This window comes from Oncorhynchus nerka, linkage group LG27 (genome assembly GCF_034236695.1).
Source record: "Oncorhynchus nerka isolate Pitt River linkage group LG27, Oner_Uvic_2.0, whole genome shotgun sequence".
In the NCBI taxonomy this organism is placed as follows: domain Eukaryota; kingdom Metazoa; phylum Chordata; class Actinopteri; order Salmoniformes; family Salmonidae; genus Oncorhynchus; species Oncorhynchus nerka.
The window spans coordinates 97,567,758-97,588,540 of record NC_088422.1 but is presented as its reverse complement, the minus strand read 5'-3'; the positions used below and the strand labels follow the sequence as shown (position 1 = coordinate 97,588,540).

The 20,783-nt window shown below is 53.4% G+C and overlaps 1 protein-coding gene across 8 annotated transcripts in view; it reads left to right on the top strand.

Moving 5' to 3' along the window:
* LOC135565403 (liprin-alpha-1-like) overlaps positions 1-20,783 on the top strand; it is a 45,088-nt gene that overhangs the window by 6,447 nt on the left and 17,858 nt on the right. For 7 of the 8 annotated variants that reach the window (XM_065012401.1, XM_065012404.1, XM_065012402.1 and 4 more), the window contains exons 3-11: positions 272-334; positions 745-827; positions 1,064-1,214; positions 1,716-1,942; positions 2,454-2,679; positions 12,732-12,761; positions 13,176-13,300; positions 13,814-13,992; positions 14,124-14,217. In XM_065012401.1, coding sequence (XP_064868473.1) covers positions 272-334; positions 745-827; positions 1,064-1,214; positions 1,716-1,942; positions 2,454-2,679; positions 12,732-12,761; positions 13,176-13,300; positions 13,814-13,992; positions 14,124-14,217 — 1,178 coding nt within the window. The remainder of the gene's footprint in view (positions 1-271; positions 335-744; positions 828-1,063; positions 1,215-1,715; positions 1,943-2,453; positions 2,680-12,731; positions 12,762-13,175; positions 13,301-13,813; positions 13,993-14,123; positions 14,218-20,783) is intronic. The other variant, XM_065012403.1, reaches the window with a different exon arrangement.

Genomic DNA, 20,783 nt, shown 5'->3' with positions numbered 1-20,783 from the left:
GAGGATGTCTGCCCTAGAGGACAAGGTGGGTGGGTTAGGCTACAGCTTCACCTCAAGGAGAGGATGTCTGCCCTAGAGGAAAAGGTGGGTGGGTTAGGCTACAGCTTCACCTCAAGGAGAGGATGTCTGCCCTAGAGGAAAAGGTGGGTGGGTTAGGCTACAGCTTCACCTCAAGGAGAGGATGTCTGCCCTAGAGGACAAGGTGGGTGGGTTAGGTTACAGCTGGGACAATGCTGTGCTGATTCTCCATGTGCTGTCTGTCCTCCACCAGAACGGCCTGATCAGAGATCTGGAGCACAGTAAGAAGCTGGTTGAGGAAACGCACCATGAGAAGGTAAGGACTGTTGACTCTGGATGCTGTCTCCTCTGAACAACTGGAGAGTTGGCATCACTGTGTTTGGATTCTCATTGCCAATGAGACTCCTCATGTCTGTCTTTCTCCCCTCTTTCTCCCTCTCTTCCTACCCCCCCTTCTCCCCCCTCACCTCTCCCTCCCTCTCTACCTCCTTGCCTCTTTTCCTACTCCCTCCTCTCTCCTCCCTCCCTCTCCCCTCCTTCCCTCTCTTCCTATCCCGTCCTTCCCTCTCTTCCTATCCCCTCCTTCCCTCTCTTCCTATCCCCTCCTTCCCTCTCTTCCTATCCCCTCCTCTCTCCCTGGTTCCCTCTCTTCCTACCCTCTCCTCCCTCCCGCTCTCCTTCCTTCCCCCTCTTCCTATCCCCTCCTTCCCTCTCTTCCTCCTTCAGGAGCAGCTATTGATCCAGATTGAGACGATGCGGGCGGAGAACGAGCAAGGCAGGAACAGGAGCAACTCACTGCTGCACCATGGGTAAAATAATCAGCTTTCTCATTGGCCGCACTGGACTCTGGCCCACACATGATTGGCCAGTGCTCTGGCCTCTGTCCACCTCTTCTTTGTGATTGATCTTTTTTTGTGTGTGTGTTGCGTGTCTGTCCTTGTGTGTGTGATGTGTGTGATGTATGTGTGTGTGTGTGATGTGTGTGTGTGATGTATGTGTGTGTGATGTATGTGTGTATGTGTGTGTGATGTATGTGCGCTCTCAGGCGGTCTCACCAAGGCAGCACCCCAGACTTCCGGTACCCGGTGTCGGCCTCCTCCATGATGGACAGCCACTCGGACCACTACGGCAGCGCGCTGGTGCTGAGGCGGCCCCAGAAGGGGCGTCTCGCCGCGCTACGGGACGAACCCTCCAAGGTGAACCCCCGAGGCCGTGTGTGTCCTAGTGAGGGACAGTTTAAATGGAATATTGACAGCTGGTGTCTGTCTGGTGGATCTAGATACTGATGTTCCAGATCATTCAGCTCAGATATCTATTGTCTGTGTTGAAGTCATCTCCGGCCCACAAACTGTTGTTTGTCTCCTTCCCTGTCATTTGTTCTGTATCTGATGGTTCTCTCTCTCTCTCTCTCTCTCATATATATATTTGTTCTGTATCTGATGGTGTTTTCTCTCTCTCTGCTTCCTCTCTGGACATCAGAGACATGTAAGTCATAGTGAAGACAACCATAATAATGAGAGGTTGATTTGATCGTGTTGGTCTGTAGTCATTGCTGTGGAGTGTTTTACAGAGCATGGCTGAAAGGTATCCTGGACTCTCTGATACGGTTAGGCTAACTTTCTCTGTAACCTTTCCCTCCCTCCCTCCCAAATACTCCCTCCCTCCCTCTCCCTTTCTCCCCCCCCTTCTCTCCTCAGGTCCAGACTCTGAATGAACAGGAGTGGGAGCGCGTGCAGCAGGCTAATGTTCTGGCCAACGTTGCTCAGGCGTTTGAGTCTGACCTGGAGACGTCAGACCTGGAGGACGATGAGCGCGAGACCATCTTCAGCTCCGTGGACCTGCTGTCCCCTGCCGGCCAGGCTGACGCTCAGACCCTGGCCCTCATGCTGCAGGAACAGCTGGACGCCATCAACAACGAGATCAGGTACACACACACACACACCCCTACTATCAACATGTTGGATGTATTTCAACATCATTCTGGAGATTCATTCTAGTAATCTGATGAGCAACATTTTCCTTTTTTTATTTTAGAGAAAACAAGGAGATGCTAGCACTAACATCTCGCTCTCCTTCTCCTCGCTCTCCTTCTCCTCGCTCTCCCTCTCCTCGCTCTCCCTCTCCTCGCTCTCCCTCTCCTCGCTCTCCCTCTCCTCGCTCTCCCTCTCTCTCCTCTCCCTCTCCTCGCTCTCCCTCTCCTCGTTCTCCCTCTCCTCGCTCTCCCTCTCCTCGCTCTCCCTCTCCTCGCTCTCCCTCTCCTCGCTCTCCCTCTCCTCGCTCTCCCTCTCCTCGCTCTCGCTCTCCCCGTCTCTTCGCTCGCTCTCCCCCGTCTCTCCTCTCGCTCGCTCTCCCCGTCTTCTACCCTCTCCCTTCTCCCCCCCCCTTCCTCTCCTCCCCCCGTCTCTCCTCTCCCTTCTCCCCCCCACCCCCTCCAGGATGATTCAGGAGGAGAAGGAGAACACAGCCATGCTGGCAGAGGAGATGGAGAGCCGTGTGGGCAGCGGGGACAGCCTGGGGGCCAGCCGCTTCCGCTCCATGAGCTCCATCCCCCCCTCCTCCATGGGGGGCTCGTCGCCCCCCGGCTCAGGCTCCTCCACCCCGCGACGCATCCCCAACCGCAGCCCCAACCGAGAGGTGGACCGCATGGGAGTCATGACCCTGGTGAGAGAGAGACCTATGCCCTTGTGGAGATCTGAGAGGATTTGATTGGTGGAAGTTCCAACTAGCCTATCAGAGAACAAGTGGGGCTCTCATCATATTACCGACGCTTGTTATATCCTCTGTTCTCCACAAGGGCGTAGGGTTTAGGGTGCAGGGCGTAGGGTTTAGGGTGCAGGGCGTAGGGTTTAGAGGGGATTTGAGATTGGGCCCTACACTCCATCCATCATCAGTCTCCTTTTACTCATTCAGCTTCAGTCCATCCATGTTGATCAACCAGCTCCTCTTTCTTCCTCTCTGAAACAAGCAGCCTTTCAATCATCCTCCCCTAGAATGACCTCGTCCTCCCCTAGAATGACCTCGCCCTCCCCTAGAATGACCTCGCCCTCCCCTAGGATGACCTCGCCCTCCCCTAGGATGACCTCGCCCTCCCCTAGGATGACCTCGTCCTCCCCTAGAATGACCTCGCCCTCCCCTAGGATGACCTCGCCCTCCCCTAGGATGACCTCGCCCTCCCCTAGGATGACCTCGCCCTACCCTAGGATGACCTCGCCCTCCCCTAGGATGACCTCGCCCTCCCCTAGGATGACCTCGCCCTCCCCTAGGATGACCTCGCCCTACCCTAGGATGACCTCGCCCTCCCCTAGGATGACCTCGCCCTCCCCTAGGATGACCTAGTCTTCCTTCTCTTGTCTATCTCATCTCTGCTCTCTCTCTCTCCATTCCTTTAGCTTCACTAACTGTCATGTGTCATTATTGGATCATAATACCATCCCCTGTTCATACTAGTCCACAGGAGATCTGTGTTGTCACATCTGTGTCTGTTAGAATCAAATGTTTTCCTCTGTTCAGTGTTTCTGACACGTTCATGGAACTAACTACTAGTTTGGCGTTTTGTATTTGGTAGGTGACGTGTGTGTAATCTGTACCTGTGTTCCCCCAGCACTACCTCTATAACCCCTATGTGATCCAGAGGTCCCTGTCCCACCAGCAGACAGTAGCTTACCTGCCCTACCCTGCTGCTAGCATTAGCTTACCTGCCCCCCCTGCCTGTAGCTATGCTCCATGCTACTTCCAGGTATCACCCCCTACCGTCGTCCTCTCTTCCCCAGGCAGGGTTCAGTCAGCCTGGGGTCGCACTCACACACACCGCCCCCTGTCCCACGGTCCATCTGTGGGGCCACACAGTAATCACTAGCTGTTCACTAGCCTCCCATGGGAGGGTTTTGAAGTTGTCCTAGAATGCTGGGCCCCATTGGACTTCAGAAAAGATCAGGCAGGTAGCTTAACCAATGAAGATGCAGAGCAAATGTAAAAACTCTGTTTGGCTGTTAGCTCATCACACGCCAGACAGAATGGCTGTTGATTTTGATATCAGTTAAAGTAGAGCCTTGTTGTGCTCAATTCAGACTTCATTTCAGACACGACAGAGTTAAATGAAGTCTTTTCCCCTCAGCTTGATTAAGTTCTGCGTTTGAGTTCTGTCCACCCCCTCTTTCCTGGTTCTCTTATCTCTTCCTGTGTTCGGAGCAGGACGAGGAGAACCTTCCGTGGAAATATGTGCTGCTACTCCATTTGTTTATTTACTCTAGAGATGCCAAGCTGGAGAAAAGGCATGCAGGGGCACATCAACCCTGGCTGCCTCATTCCCCTGTCACATGACACGAGTCCCATATCCCTGGCTGCCTCAATCCCCTGTCACATGACACGAATCCCATATCCCTGGCTGCCTCACTCCCCTGTCACATGACACGAATCCCATATCCCTGGCTGCCTCACTCCCCTGTCACATGACACGAGTCCCATATCCATTTCTGCCTCAATCCCCTGTCACATGACACGAGTCAAATATTATTACCACAGTCCTAGGTTGTGTTCAGTAGGGCACATCGTGGCAAAACATTTCAACATTGGACACGTTGATGCTGGTTTTCTTCATGTTGTGCCCCCTGAACACTACCCAGGTCCCGATCCTTTAGGTAAACAGTCCTGATCCTTTAGGTAAACAGTCCTGATCCTTTAGGTAAACAGTCCTGATCCTTTAGGTAAACAGTCCCGATCCTTTAGGTAAACAGTCCCGATCCTTTAGGTAAACAGTCCCGATCCTTTAGGTAAACAGTCCCGATCCTTTAGGTAAACAGTCCCGATCCTTTAGGTAAACAGTCCCGATCCTTTAGGTAAACAGTCTGTTGTGTGTTTCATTTTCTGTATCAACTTAAACCAATTAATACTCAAATGGGTTTTTTAAGAACACCCATGTGTGAGGGCACGGTCGCTGTGTGAGGGCACGGTCGCTGTGTGAGGGCACGGTCGCTGTGTGAGGGCACGGTCGCTGTGTGAGGGCACGGTCGCTGTGTGAGAGCACGGTCGCTGTGTGAGGGCGACCCCATAAAGCAGTAGCTCAGCCATTAGCTACGAGCAGACTGAACCCCTCCCCCTCCCGGAGTGTGTTTTGCAGTGGTTTCACTCTGCTCCCTCCTCTGATCTTTGACCTCAGTGTGATTTCCCCAGATTTCAGACTGTGTATGTTTGAATGTGGACAGACTACAGTAGAGTGATGTAGTAATGTAGGGTGGTGGTAGGGGGGAGACAGTAGAGTGATGTAGTAATGTAGGGGAGACAGTAGAGTGATGTAGGGGGGACAGTGGAGTGATGTAGTAATGTAGGGGGAGACAGTAGAGTGATGTAGGGGGGACAGTGGAGTGATGTAGTAATGTAGGGGGAGACAGTAGAGTGATGTAGTAAAGGGTGGTGGTAGGGGGAGACAGTAGAGTGATGTAGTAATGCAGGGTGGTGGTAGGAGGAGACAGTAGAGTGATGTAGGGGGGACAGTGGAGTGATGTAGTAATGTAGGGGGAGACAGTAGAGTGATGTAGGGGGGACAGTGGAGTGATGTAGTAATGTAGGGGGAGACAGTAGTGATGTAGTAATGCAGGGTGGTGGTAGGAGGAGACAGTAGAGTGATGTAGTAATGCAGGGTGGTGGTAGGGGAGACAGTAGAGTGATGTAGTAATGCAGGGTGGTGGGTGGGAGACAGTAGAGTGATGTAGTAATCCTCTCTGTGTGGTAATGTAGGGGGGAGACAGTAGAGTGATGTAGTAATGCAGGGTGGTGGTAGGGGGAGACAGTAGAGTGATGTAGTAATGCAGGGTGGTGGTAGGGGGAGACAGTAGAGTGATGTAGTAATGCAGGGTGGTGGTAGGAGGAGACAGTAGAGTGATGTAGTAATGCAGGGTGGTGGTAGGAGGAGACAGTAGAGTGATGTAGTAATGCAGGGTGGTGGTAGGAGGAGACAGTCTAGGGAGACAGTAGAGTGATGTAGTAAAGGGTGGTAGGAGGAGACAGTGGTAATGTGTAAAGCAGGGTGGTAGGGGAGACAGTGATGAGTAATGCAGGGTGGTGGGTGGGAGACAGTAGAGTGATGTAGGGGGACAGTAGAGTGATGTAGTAATGTAGGGTCCCCTAGGGGGGAGACAGTAGAGTGATGTAGTAATGTAGGGTGGTGGTAGGGGGGAGGCAGTAGAGTGATGTAGTAATGCAGGGTGGTGGTAGGAGGAGACAGTAGAGTGATGTAGTAATGCAGGGTGGTGGTAGGAGGAGACAGTAGAGTGATGTAGTAATGCAGGGTGGTCCCCTAGGAGGAGACAGTAGAGTGATGTAGTAATGCAGGGTGGTGGTAGGAGGAGACAGTAGAGTGATGTAGTAATGCAGGGTGGTGGTAGGAGGAGACAGTAGAGTGATGTAGTAATGCAGGGTGGTGGTAGGAGGAGACAGTAGAGTGATGTAGTAATGCAGGGTGGTGGGTGGGGAGACAGTAGAGTGATGTAGTAATGCAGGGTCTGTAGGGGTAGGGGAGACAGTAGGGGGGACAGTGATGTGTCAGTAATGACAGTAGGTGATGTAGTAATGTAGGGGAGACAGTAGAGTGATGTAGTAATGCAGGGTGGTGGTAGGAGGAGACAGTAGAGTGAAGTAATGCAGGGTGGTAGGAGGAGACAGTAGAGTGATGTAGTAATGTAGGGTGGTGTTAGGGGAGGAGACAGTAGAGTGATGTAGTAATGCAGGGTGGTGGTAGGGGGGGAGACAGTAGAGTGATGTAGTAATGCAGGGTGGTGGTAGGAGGAGACAGTAGAGTGATGTAGTAATGCAGGGTGGTGGTAGGGGGAGACAGTAGAGTGATGTAGGGTGGTGGGTAGGGGGGGAGACAGTAGAGTGATGTAGTAATGCAGGGTGGTGGTAGGAGGGACAGTAGAGTAATGTTGTAATGCAGGGTGGTGGTAGGAGGAGACAGTAGAGTGATGTAGTAATGCAGGGTGGTGGTAGGAGGAGACAGTAGAGTGATGTAGGGTGGTGGGGGGTGGAGACAGTAGAGTGATGTAGTAATGTAGGGTGGTCCTTAAAGCACAGTAGAGTGATGTAGTAATGCAGGGTGGTGGGTGGGGGAGACAGTAGAGATGTAGGGTGGTGTAGTACAGTAGGGTGGTGGTAGGGTGGTGGTAGGGGGAGACAGTAGAGTGATGTAGTAATGCAGGGTGGTGGTAGGAGGAGACAGTAGAGTGATGTAGTAATGCAGGGTGGTGGTAGGAGGAGACAGTAGAGTGATGTAGTAATGCAGGGTGGTAGGAGGAGACAGTAGAGTGATGTAGTAATGCAGGGTGGTGGTAGGAGGAGACAGTAGAGTGATGTAGTAATGCAGGGTGGTGGTAGGAGGAGACAGTAGAGTGATGTAGTAATGCAGGGTGGTAGGAGGAGACAGTAGAGTGATGTAGTAATGCAGGGTGGTGGTAGTAGGGGGGGACAGTAGAGTGATGTAGTAATGCAGGGGGAGACAGTGGAGTGATGTAGGGGGGACAGTGGAGTGATGTAGTAATGTAGGGGAGACAGTAGAGTGATGTAGGGGGGACAGTGGAGTGATGTAGTAATGTAGGGGAGACAGTAGAGTGATGTAGTAATGCAGGGTGGTGGTAGGAGGAGACAGTAGAGTGATGTAGTAATGCAGGGTGGTGGTAGGAGGAGACTGTAGAGTGATGTTGTAATGCAGGGTGGTAGGAGGAGACAGTAGAGTGATGTAGTAATGCAGGGGGTGGTGGTGGGGGCGACAGTAGAGTGATGTAGGGGGACAGTGGAGTGATGTAGTAATGTAGGGGGAGACAGTAGAGTGATGTAGTAATGCAGGGTGGTGGTAGGGGGGAGACAATAGAGTGATGTAGTAATGCAGGGTGGTGGTAGGGGGAGACAATAGAGTGATGTAGTAATGCAGGGTGGTGGTAGGAGGAGACAGTAGAGTGATGTAGGGTGGTGGTAGGGGGGTGGAGACAGTAGAGTGATGTAGTAATGTAGGGTGGTGGTAGGAGGAGACAGTAGAGTGATGTAGGGTGGTGGTAGGGGGGTGGAGACAGTAGAGTGATGTAGTAATGTAGGGTGGTGGTAGGAGGAGACAGTAGAGTAATGTAGTAAAGCAGGGTGGTAGGAGGAGACAGTAGAGTGATGTAGTAATGCAGGGTGGTGGGTGGGGAGACAGTAGAGTGATGTAGGGTGGTGGGTGGGGAGACAGTAGAGTGATGTAGTAATGACAGGGTGGTGGTAGGGGGAGACAGTAGAGTGATGTAGTAATGCAGGGTGGTGGTAGGAGGAGACAGTAGAGTGATGTAGTAATGCAGGGTGGTGGAGACAGTAGAGTGATGTAGTGGAGTGTTAGGGGGAGGAGACAGTAGAGTGATGTAGTAATGCAGGGTGGTGGTAGGGGGAGACAATAGAGTGATGTAGGGTGGTGGGTAGACAGCCTGATGTAGTAATGCAGGGTGGTGGTAGGGGGAGGGACAGTAGAGTGATGTTGTAATGCAGGGTGGTGGTAGGAGGAGACAGTAGAGTGATGTAGTAATGCAGGGTGGTGGTAGGAGGAGACAGTAGAGTGATGTAGTAATGCAGGGTGGTAGGAGGAGACAGTAGAGTGATGTAGTAATGCAGGGTGGTGGTAGGAGGAGACAGTAGGGTGATGTAGTAATGCAGGGTGGTGGTAGGAGGAGACAGTAGAGTGATGTAGGGTGGTGGTAGGGGGTGGAGACAGTAGAGTGATGGGTGTTCAGTTTAATGTAGGGGTAAGGAGACAGTAGAGTGATGTAGTAATGCAGGGTGGTGGGTGGGGAGACAGTAGAGTGATGTAGGGGGACAGTAGAGTGATGTAGTAATGTAGGGGAGACAGTAGAGTGATGTGAGTGATGTAGTAATGCAGGGTGGTGGTAGGAGGAGACAGTAGAGTGATGTAGTAATGCAGGGTGGTGGTAGGAGGAGACAGTAGTGATGTAGGTGGAGACAGTAATGCAGGGTGGTGGTAGGAGGAGACAGTAGAGTGATGTAGTAATGCAGATGGTGGGGTGGTAGGAGGAGACAGTAGAGTGATGTAGTAATGCAGGGGGGACAGGGTGGTAGGAGGGGAGGTAGGGGGACAGTGGAGTGATGTAGTAATGTAGAGACAGTGTGTGTTGTGAGGTAATGGGGGAGACAGTAGAGTGATGTAGTAATGCAGGGTGGTGGTAGGGGGGAGACAGTAGAGTGATGTAGTAATGCAGGGTGGTGGTAGGAGGAGACAGTAGGGAGACAAGTAGAGTGATGTAGTAATGCAGGGTGGTGGTGGTAGACAGTAGAGTGATGTAGGGGGGAAGTGGAGTGATGGTATGCAGTAGGGGAGACAGTAGAGTGATGTAGTAATGCAGGGTGGTGGTAGGAGGAGACAGTAGGTGATGAGACAGGGTGGTGGTAGGGGGAGACTGTGCAGGTGATGTAGTAATGCAGGGTGGTGGTGGAGACAGTAGATGTAGTGATGTAGAATGTAGGGTGGTGGTAGGGGGTGGAGACAGTAGAGTGATGTAGTAATGTAGGGTGGTGGTAGGAGGAGACAGTAGAGTGATGTAGTAATGCAGGGTGGTAGGAGGAGACAGTAGAGTGATGTAGTAATGCAGGGTGGTGGGTGGGGAGACAGTAGAGTGATGTAGGGTGGTGGGTGGGGAGACAGTAGAGTGATGTAGTAATGTAGGGTGGTGGTAGGGGAGACAGTAGAGTGATGTAGTAATGCAGGGTGGTGGTAGGGGGAGACAGTAGAGTGATGTAGAGACAGTAGAGTGATGTAGTAATGTAGGGTGGTGGTAGGAGGAGACAGTAGTGATGTGAGGGTGGTGGTAGTAGGGACAGTAGTGATGTAGGTAGGGAGGAGACAGTAGAGTGATGTAGTAATGCAGGGTGGTGGTAGGAGGAGACAGTAGAGTGATGTAGTAATGCAGGGTGGTGGTAGGAGGAGACAGTAGAGTGATGTAGTAATGCAGGGTGGTGGTAGGAGGAGACAGTAGAGTGATGTAGTAATGCAGAGACAGGGTGGTGGTGGAGTGATGTAGGTGGTGGGGGACAGTAGAGTGACAGACAGAGTGATGTAGTAATGCAGGGAGACAGTAGGTGATGTAGTAATGTAGGGTGGTAGGGGACAGTAGAGTGATGTAGTAATGCAGGGTGGTGGTAGGAGGAGACAGTAGAGTGATGTAGTAATGCAGGGTGGTAGGAGGGAGACAGTAGAGTGATGTGTAATGTAGGGTGGTGTAGGGGGAGACAGTAGAGTGATGTAGTAATGCAGGGTGGTGGGGGAGACAGTAGAGTGATGTAGTAATGCAGGGTGGTGGTAGGAGGAGACAGTAGAGTGATGTAGTAATGCAGGGTGGTGGTAGGGGGAGACAGTGATGTAGGGTGGTGGGTGGGAGACAGTGTGATGTAGTAATGCAGGGTGGTGGTAGGGGAGACAGTAGAGTGATGTTGTAATGCAGGGTGGTGGTAGGGGAGACAGTAGAGTGATGTAGTAATGCAGGGTGGTGGTAGGTAGGAGACAGTAGAGTGATGTAGTAATGCAGGGTGGTGGTAGGAGGAGACAGTAGAGTGATGTAGTAATGCAGGGTGGTGGTAGGAGGAGACAGTAGAGTGATGTAGTAATGCAGTGGTGGTAGGGGAGACAGTAGAGTGATGTAGTAATGCAGGGTGGTGGTAGGAGGAGACAGTAGAGTGATGTAGGGGGGTAGGGGGAGACAGTAGAGTGATGTAGTAATGCAGGGTGGTGGTAGGAGGAGACAGTAGAGTGATGTAGTAATGCAGGGTGGTGGTAGGAGGAGACAGTAGAGTGATGTAGTAATGCAGGGTGGTGGTAGGGGAGACAGTAGAGTGATGTGGTGGTAGGAGGAGACAGTAGAGTGATGTAGTAATGCAGGGTGGTGGTAGGAGGAGACAGTAGAGTGATGTAGGTAGGGGAGACAGTAGAGTGATGTGTAATGCAGGGTGGTGGTAGGAGGAGGTGGTGTAGGGTGGTGGTAGGGGGACAGTGTGATGTAGTAATGCAGGGGAGACAGGGGTGGTAGGGGGGGACAGTAGAGTGATGTAGTAATGTAGGGGAGACAGTAGAGTGAGGGTGGTAGTAGGGGGAGACAGTAGAGTGATGTAGTAATGCAGGGTGGTGGTAGGGGAGACAGTAGAGTGATGTAGTAATGCAGGGTGGTGGTAGGAGGAGACAGTAGAGTGATGTAGTAATGCAGGGTGGTGGTAGGAGGAGACAGTAGAGTGATGTAGTAATGCAGGGTGGTAGGAGGAGACAGTAGAGTGATGTAGTAATGTAGGGTGTGGTAGGGGGAGGAGACAGTAGAGTGATGTAGTAATGCAGGGTGGTGGTAGGAGGAGACAGTAGAGTGATGTAGTAATGCAGGGTGGTGGTAGGAGGAGACAGTAGAGTGATGTAGTAATGCAGGGTGGTGGGACAGTAGAGGAGACAATAGAGTGATGTAGGAGGTGGGGGTGGTGGGAGACAGTAGAGTGATGGTGACAGTAGAGTGGGTGGTAGGAGGAGACAGTAGAGTGATGTAGTAATGCAGGGTGGTGGTAGGAGGAGACAGTAGAGTGATGTGTAATGTAGGGTGGTAGGAGGAGACAGTAGAGTGATGTAGTAATGCAGGGTGGTGGTAGGAGGAGACAGTAGTGAGGTAATGTAGGGTGGAGACAGTAGAGTGATGTAGTAATGCAGGGTGGTGGTAGGAGGAGACAGTAGACTGATGTAGTAATGCAGGGTGGTGGTAGGAGGAGACAGTAGAGTGATGTAGTAATGCAGATGGTGGTGGTGGTAGGAGGAGACAGTAGAGTGATGTAGTAATGCAGGGTGGTAGGAGGAGACAGTAGAGTGATGTAGGGGGGAGACAGTAGAGTGATGTAGTAATGCAGGGTGGTGGTAGGAGGAGACAGTAGAGTGATGTAGGGGGGAGACAGTAGAGTGATGTAGTAATGCAGGGTGGTGGTAGGAGGAGACAGTAGAGTGATGTAGTAATGCAGGGTGGTGGTAGGAGGAGACAGTAGAGTGATGTAGTAATGCAGGGTGGTGGTAGGGGGGGGGACAGTAGAGTGATGTAGTAATGCAGGGTGGTGGTAGGAGGAGACAGTAGAGTGATGTAGTAATGCAGGGTGGTGGTAGGAGGAGACAGTAGAGTGATGTAGTAATGCAGGGTGGTAGGAGGAGACAGTAGAGTGATGTAGTAATGCAGGGTGGTGGTAGGAGGAGACAGTAGGGTGGTGGGGGTGGTGGTGGGGAGACAGTAGAGTGATGTAGGGTGGTGGGGGAGACAGACAGTAGAGTGATGTAGGGTGGTGGTAGGGGAGACAATAGAGTGATGTAGGGTGGTGGGGGAGACAGACAGTAGAGGACTGTATGTAACATGGTCGACCTGATTTCCACAGTTTTGTCCTCAACTGCATGTTGGACTTTACTTTTTCACAGGTCTGTCTGTCTCTCTGTGTGTGTCTGTCTCTCTGTGTGTGTCTGTCTCTCTGTGTGTGTCTGTCTCTCTGTGTGTGTCTGTCTCTCTGTGTGTGTCTGTCTCTCTGTGTGTGTGTGTGTGTGTGTGTGTGTGTGTGTGTCTCTTTGGAAGACACTCTCCCTCTACACACACCTTGTGTAGTGTGTGTGCCTGTGCTGAGCTTTCTGTTCTGCTGGTAGTGTATCTAACGTCTCTCTTCTCTCCTCCTCCGCTGCCATGCTTCAGCCTAGTGACCTGCGCAAGCACCGCAGGAAGGTAATCTAGAGACCACGCTAGTTACTGCTCTCTCTCTCTGACCTCTACCCTGCCTGCCTGCCTGCACCTTCCCAACCATAACCTGTAGTCTAGTCTCTACACCACCCCTAAAACGTGACTTCCCAACCCCACACTTCCTTACTTCCTCAAACCTTGACCCCCCGTCACACGTGTCTCACCTCTACACTTCCCAAACCCTGAGTGTCTTGAACATCCTGAAATGAACATGTCACAAAGTGAGGGGAGACTGTTATTTTCTTCTTTCCAGGTTGAAGAACTAGTCTGTCTTCTCCTCTGTCCTCCCCATCCACTCAATACAGAGAGGGAGGAGACGCTTTTTAAAAGCTCTACCCCTCTACCCCCTTTTCCCGTTAGAAGACAGTGACTGACTGAGTGTCCCCGTGTTATGTCTAGTCTGCCCAGGACGACAAGACCACAATCCAGTGTGAGACGTCTCCTCCCACCACCCCGCGCTCCATGCGCCTGCACAAGGGGGCCAGCCACACTGCCAGCCATGAGGACATCAGGGACATCCGCAGGTAGGAAGCCCCTTTCTGCCTAACCAATATCTCACTCTGTTTTCTACAATAGCCATGTTTCTCTCTCTCTCTCCTTCTGTCGTTCTCTTATCTGTCCCGTTCATCCATCCCTTCATCCCTCTGTTTCTGATCTTTCAATCTATCTATCCACATCTCTCTCCCTCGCTTTCTCTCTTTCTCTCTCTGTATATCTCTCTATGCGTTCATGCTCATCTCGATCCCCTTGTCTCTCTCGATCCCCTTGTCTCTCTCGCTCCCCTTGTCTCTCTCGCTCCCCCTTCTCTATCTCGCTCCCCCTTCTCTCTCTGGCTCCCCCTTCTCTCTCTGGCTCCCCTTCTCTCTCTCGATCCCCTTCTCTCTCTCGATCCCCCTTCTCTCTCTCTCGATCCCCCTTCTCTCTCTCTCGCTCCCCCTTCTCTCTCTCGCTCCCCCTTCTCTCTCTCTCGCTCCCCCTTCTCTCTCTCTCGCTCCCCCTTTTCTCTCTTCCTCTCACCCCTCCTCTCTCTGTCTCAGTATGACCACCCTACAGGACGGCCAGGGTAGTAACCCCAGCAGCAGTAACAGCAGTCAGGACTCTCTGAACAAGGCAGCCAAGAAGAAGAGCATCAAGTCCTCCATCGGGCGCCTCTTCGGCAAGAAGGAGAAGGGACGGCCAGGCCCCCCAGGGAGCAAGGAGTCCCCTGGCAGCCAAGGTCAGCCCCCCCCCCCCAAAACATGCCTGCTGGTTCAAGTTCATTAGGCAGCAAACAGAAGAAAACAAGCTGAAACAGGAAGGGACTACCTGCACCGACTTTAACCTCTGACCCTCCATCTCTCCTCACAGCTGGTACCCCCGAGGCAGAGACCTCTCCCCAGGATGCACTGGGGCTGGGCAAACTAGGCGGCCCCGCTGAGAAGAACAGGAAACTGCAGAAGAAGTAGGTGTTTCCACATCTTGTCACCACTTCTGTCAGAGATGCAACATAGATACATCAGTAGTGGTACTAGTGGAAGATAACTAGATGGAACCAGTCTAACAGTAGATAGTACTAGTGGTAGATAGACTGGTTCTGTCTAGTTAACAGTAGACCGTACTTGTGGTAGATTGGTTCTGTCTAGTTAACAGTAGAGACTGGTTCCGTCTCGTTAACAGTAGAGGGACTGGTTCCGTCTCGTTAACAGTAGAGGGACTGGTTCCGTCTCGTTAACAGTAGAGGGACTGGTTCCGTCGTTAACAGTAGAGGGACTGGTTCCGTCTCGTTAACAGTAGAGGGACTGGTTCCGTCTCGTTAACAGTAGAGGGACTGGTTCCGTCGTTAACAGTAGAGGGGGACTGGTTCTGTCTAGTTAACAGTAGAGGGACTGGTTCCGTCTCGTTAACACAGGGTGGGGAGGGACTGGTTCCGTCTCGTTAACAGTGGGGGACTGGTTCCGTCTCGTTAACAGTGGGGGACTGGTTCCGTCTCGTTAACAGTGGGGGACTGGTTCCGTCTCGTTAACAGTGGGGGACTGGTTCCGTCTCGTTAACAGTGGGGGACTGGTTCCGTCTCGTTAACAGTGGGGGGACTGGTTCCGTCTAGATTAACAGTGGGGGGTTAACAGTGGGGGACTGGTTCCGTCTCGTTAACAGTGGGGGACTGGTTCCGTCTCGTTAACAGTGGGGGGACTGGTTTCCGTTAACAGTGGGGGGACTGGTTCCGTCTCGTTAACAGTGGGGGGACTGGTTCCGTCTCGTTAACAGTGGGGGGACTGGTTCCGTCTCGTTAACAGTGGGGGGACTGGTTCCGTCTCGTTAACAGTGGGGGACTGGTTAACAGTGGGGGACTGGTTCCGTCTCGTTAACAGTGGGGGGGACTGGTTCCGTCTCGTTAACAGTGGGGGACTGGTTCCGTCTCGTTAACAGTGGGGGGACTGGTTCCGTCTGTAACAGTGGGGGACTGGTCCGTCTCCAGTGGGGGACTGGTTCCGTCTCGTTAACAGTAGGGGGACTGGTTCCGTCTCGTTAACAGTAGGGGGACTGGTTCCGTCTCGTTAACAGTAGGGGGGACTGGTTCCGTCTCGTTAACAGTAGGGGGGACTGGTTCCGTCTCGTTAACAGTAGGGGGGACTGGTTCCGTCTCGTTAACAGTAGAGGGACTGGACTGGTTAACAGTAGAGGGACTGGTTCTCGTTAACAGTAGAGGGACTGGTTCCGGTTAACAGTAGAGGGACTGGTTCCGTCTCGTTAACAGTAGGGGACTGGTTCCGTCTCGTTAACAGTAGAGGGACTGGTTCCGTCTCGTTAACAGTAGAGGGACTGGTTCCGTCTCGTTAACAGTAGAGGGGACAGTAGAGGGACTGGTTCCGTCTCGTTAACAGTAGAGGGACTGGTTCCGTCGTTAACAGTAGAGGGACTGGTTCCGTCTCGTTAACAGTAGAGGGACTGGTTCCGTCTCGTTAACAGTAGAGGGACTGGTTCCGTCTCGTTAACAGTAGAGGGACTGGTTCCGTCTCGTTAACAGTAGAGGGACTGGTTCCGTCTCGTTAACAGTAGGGGGGACTGGTTCCGTCTCGTTAACAGTAGAGGGACTGGTTCCGTCTCGTTAACAGTAGAGGGACTGGTTCCGTCTCGTTAACAGTAGAGGGACTGGTTCCGTCTCGTTAACAGTAGAGGGACTGGTTCCGTCTCGTTAACAGTAGAGGGACTGGTTCCGTCTCGTTAACAGTAGAGGGACTGGTTCCGTCTCGTTAACAGTAGGGGGGACTGGTTCCGTCTCGTTAACAGTAGAGGGACTGGTTCCGTCTCGTTAACAGTAGAGGGACTGGTTCCGTCTCGTTAACAGTAGAGGGACTGGTTCCGTCTCGTTAACAGTAGAGGGACTGGTTCCGTCTCGTTAACAGTAGAGGGACTGGTTCCGTCTCGTTAACAGTAGAGGGACTGGTTCCGTCTCGTTAACAGTAGAGGGACTGGTTCCGTCTCGTTAACAGTAGAGGGACTGGTTCCGTCTCGTTAACAGTAGAGGGACTGGTTCCGTCTCGTTAACAGTAGAGGGACTGGTTCCGTCTCGTTAACAGTAGAGGACTGGTTCCGTCTCGTTAACAGTAGAGGGACTGGTTCCGTCTCGTTAACAGTAGAGGACTGGTTCCGTCTAGATTAATAGTAGAGGGACTGGTTCCGTCTAGATTAACAGTAGAGGGACTGGTTCCGTCTCGTTAACAGTAGAGGACTGGTTTCTCAGTTAACAGTAGGGGGACTAGTTCGTTAACAGTGGGACTGGTTCCGTCCGTTAACAGTAGAGGACTGGTTCCGTGTTAACAGTAGAGGGACTGGTTCCGTCTCGTTAACAGTAGAGGGACTGGTTCCGTCCGTTAACAGTAGAGGACTGGTTCCGTCTCGTTAACAGTAGAGGACTGGTTCCGTCCGTTAACAGTAGAGGGACTGGTTCTCGTTAACAGTAGAGGGACTGGTTCCGTCTGCGTTAACAGTAGGGGACTGGTTCCGTCTCGTTAACAGTAGAGGGACTGGTTCCGTCCAGTTAACAGTAGAGGGACTGGTTCCGTCTCGTTAACAGTAGAGGACTGGTTCCGTCTCGTTAACAGTAGAGGACTGGTTCCGTCCTCGTTAACAGTAGAGGACTGGTTCCGTCTCGTTAACAGTAGAGGGACTGGTTCCGTCTCGTTAACAGTAGAGGACTGGTTCCGTCTCGTTAACAGTAGGGGGACTGGTTCCGTCTCGTTAACAGTAGGGGACTGGTTCCGTCTCGTTAACAGTAGAGGGACTGGTTCCGTCTCGTTAACAGTAGAGGACTGGTTCCGTCCGTTCAGTAGAGGACTGGTTCCGTCTCGTTAACAGTAGAGGGACTGGTTCCGTCTCGGGTAACAGTAGAGGGACTGGTTCCCCTCGTTAACAGTAGAGGGACTGGTTCCGTCCTGGTTAACAGTAGAGGGACTGGTTCCGTCTCGTTAACAGTAGAGGGACTGGTTCCGTCTCGTTAACAGTAGAGGGACTGGTTCGTCTCCATGAGGGACTGGTTCCGTCTCGTTAACAGTAGAGGGACTGGTTCCGTCTCGTTAACAGTAGGGGGACTGGTTCCGTCTCATGTTAACAGTAGAGGGACTGGTTCCGTCTCGTTAACAGTAGAGGACTGGTTCCGTCTAGTTAACAGTAGGGACTGGTTCCGTCTCGTTAACAGTAGAGGACTGGGTCTCGTTAACAGTCTGGTTGCCCGTTCCAGTAGAGGGACTGGTTCCCGTCTCCCTGGACTGGTCCCGTCTCGTTAACAGTAGAGGGACTGGTTCCGTCTCGTAACAGTAGAGGGACTGGTTCCCTTTAACAGTAGAGGGACTGGTTCCGTCTGGTTAACAGTAGAGGACTGGTTCCGTCTCGTTAACAGTAGAGGGACTGGTTCCGTTAACAGTAGGGGGACTGGTTCCGTCCCTGATTAACAGTAGGGGGACTGGTTCCCCTCGTTAACAGTAGGGGGACTGGTTCCCCTCTCCAGTAGGGGGACTGGTTCCCTCCCGGTAACAGTAGGGGGACTGGTTGCTGTTAACAGTAGGGGGACTGGTTCCGTCCCCTAACAGTAGAGGGACTGGTCCCTCCAGTAGGGGACTGGTTCCGTCTCGTTAACAGTAGGGGGACTGGTTCCGTCTCGTTAACAGTAGGGGGACTGGTTCCGTCTCGTTAACAGTAGAGGGACTGGTCCTGGTTAACAGTAGAGGGACTGGTTCCGTCTCGTTAACCTGGTTCCGTCCCTCGTTAACAGGGGAGTAACAGTAGGGGGACTGGTTCCGTCCCTCTAACAGTAGAGGGACTGGTTCCGTCCTGGTCTAACAGTAGAGGACTGGTTCCATGCTGTCCCTCAGTAGAGGGACTGGGTCCTGGTCTCGTTAACAGTAGAGGGACTGGTTCCCTCTAACAGTAGAGGGACTGGTTCCCGATTCCCAGTAGAGGGACTGGTAGTTAACAGTAGAGGGACTGGTTCCGTCTCGTTAACAGTAGAGGGACTGGTTCCAGTGGTCTCGTCCTCTAACAGTAGAGGGACTGGTTCCGTCTCGTTAACAGTAGAGGGACTGGTTCCCTGGTCTCATGTCCCCTAACAGTAGGGGACTGGTTCCGTCTCGTTAACAGTAGAGGGACTGGTTCCGTCTGTCAGTAGAGGGACTGGTTCCCCTGGTCTCAACAGTAGGGGACTGGTTCCGTCTCCGCTCCAGTAGAGGGACTGGTTCCCTCCCTGGTCTAGGGGATGTTCCCCTCGTTCCAGTAGGGGACTGGAGGGTTAACAGTAGAGGGACTGGTCTCATGTCCCCAGTAGAGGGACTGGTTCCGTCTCCCTAACAGTAGAGGGACTGGTTCCTCCCTGGTCTAGAGGGACTGGTTCCGTCTCGTTAACAGTAGAGGGACTGGTTCTCGTTAACAGTAGAGGGACTGGTGTTTTCTGCTTCCATCGAATAGATATGAATCTACTCGATCAACCATAGATCTTGCTGTACTAGAGAGGTCAATCTTGCTCAGATAGGTCTGGTTGATGGCTCCAGCCATGCTGCTGTTTATGCTTGTGTGTTCTATATGTCCGTTGTAGATCTGCCCCCAGCACTGTAACAGCCCTGTGTTGCTCTATGCTCACCCTGCCGTGTAGCACACTGCCACTCGCTCTCTCACACACAGCCCCATGCTGTCCCTCCCTGGTCTCATGTCCCCTCTCCATGCTGTCCCTCCTAGGGTCCTGGTCTCATGTCCCCGCCCCCATGCTGTCCCTCCCAGGGTCCTGGTCTCATGTCCTCCGCTCCATGCTGTCCCTCCCTGGTCTCATGTCCCCTCTCCATTCTGTCCCTCCCTGGGTCCTGGTCTCATGTCTCCTCTCCATGCTGTCCCTCCCTGGTCTCATGTCCCCTCTCCATTCTGTCCCTCCCTGGGTCCTGGTCTCATGTCCCCTCTCCATGCTGTCCCTCCCAGGGTCCTGGTCTCATGTCCCCGCTCCATGCTGTCCCTCCCTGGTCTCATGTCCCCTCTCCATGCTGTCCCTCCCAGGGTCCTGGTCTCATGTCCCCTCTCCATGCTGTCCCTCCCTGGGTCCTGGTCTCATGTCCCCTTCTCCATGCTGTCCCTCCCTGGGTCCTGGTCTCATGTCCCCTCTCCATGCTGTCCCTCCCTGGTCTCATGCCCCATGCTGTCCCTCCCAGGGTCCTGGTCTCATGTCCCTTCTCCATGCTGTCCCTCCCTGGGTCCTGGTCTCATGTCCCCTCTCCATGCTGTCCCTCCCTGGTCTCATGTCCCCGCCCCATGCTGTCCCTCCCTGGTCTCATGTCCCCTCTCCATGCTGTCCCTCCCTGGTCTCATGCCCCCGCCCCATGCTGTCCCTCCCTGGTCTCATGTCCCCTCTCCATGCTGTCCCTCCCTGGTCTCATGTCCCCTCTCCATGCTGTCCCTCCCTGGTCTCATGTCCCCTCTCCATGCTGTCCCTCCTGGTCTCATGTCCCCTCTCCATGCTGTCCCTCCCTGGTCTCATGTCCCCTCTCCATTCTGTCCCTCCCTGGGTCCTGGTCTCATGTCCCCTCTCCATGCTGTCCCTCCCAGGGTCCTGGTCTCATGTCCCCGCTCCATGCTGTCCCTCCCTGGTCTCATGTCCCCTCTCCATGCTGTCCCTCCCAGGGTCCTGGTCTCATGTCCCCTCTCCATGCTGTCCCTCCCTGGGTCCTGGTCTCATGTCCCCTTCTCCATACTGTCCCTCCCTGGTCTCATGTCCCCGCTCCATGCTGTCCCTCCCTGGTCTCATGTCCCCTCTCCATGCTGTCCCTCCCTGGTCTCATGCTCCATGCTGTCCCGTCCTGGTCTCATGTCCCCTCTCCATGCTGTCCCTCCCTGGTCTCATGCTCCATGCTGTCCCTCCCTGGTCTCATGCCCCATGCTGTCCCTCCCTGGTCTCATGTCCTCCGCTCCATGCTGTCCCTCCCTGGTCTCATGTCCCCTCTCCATGCTGTCCCTCCCTGGTCTCATGTCCTCCGCTCCATGCTGTCCCTCCCTGGTCTCATGTCCCCTCTCCATGCTGTCCCTCCCTGGTCTCATGCTCCATGCTGTCCCTCCCTGGTCTCATGCCCCATGCTGTCCCTCCCTGGTCTCATGCCCCATGCTGTCCCTCCCTGGTCTCATGCCCCATGCTGTCCCCCCTGGTCTCATGCCCCATGCTGTCCCTCCCTGGTCTCATGTCCCCTCTCCATGCTGTCCCTCCTGGTCTCATGTCCCCGCTCCATGCTGTCCCTCCCAGGGTCCTGCCCCCACTCCATGCTGTCCCTCCCAGGGTCTCATGTCCCCTCTCCATGCTGTCCCTCCCTGGTCTCATGCCCCATGCTGTCCCTCCCTGGTCTCATGCTCCATGCTGTCCCATCCTGGTCTCATGGCCATGCTGTCCCTCCCCTGGTCTCATGCCCCATGCTGTCCCTCCCTGGTCTCAGGGTCCCTCCTGGTCTCATGCCCCCTCTCCATGCTGTCCCTCCCTGGTCTCATGTCCCCCTCTCCATGCTGTCC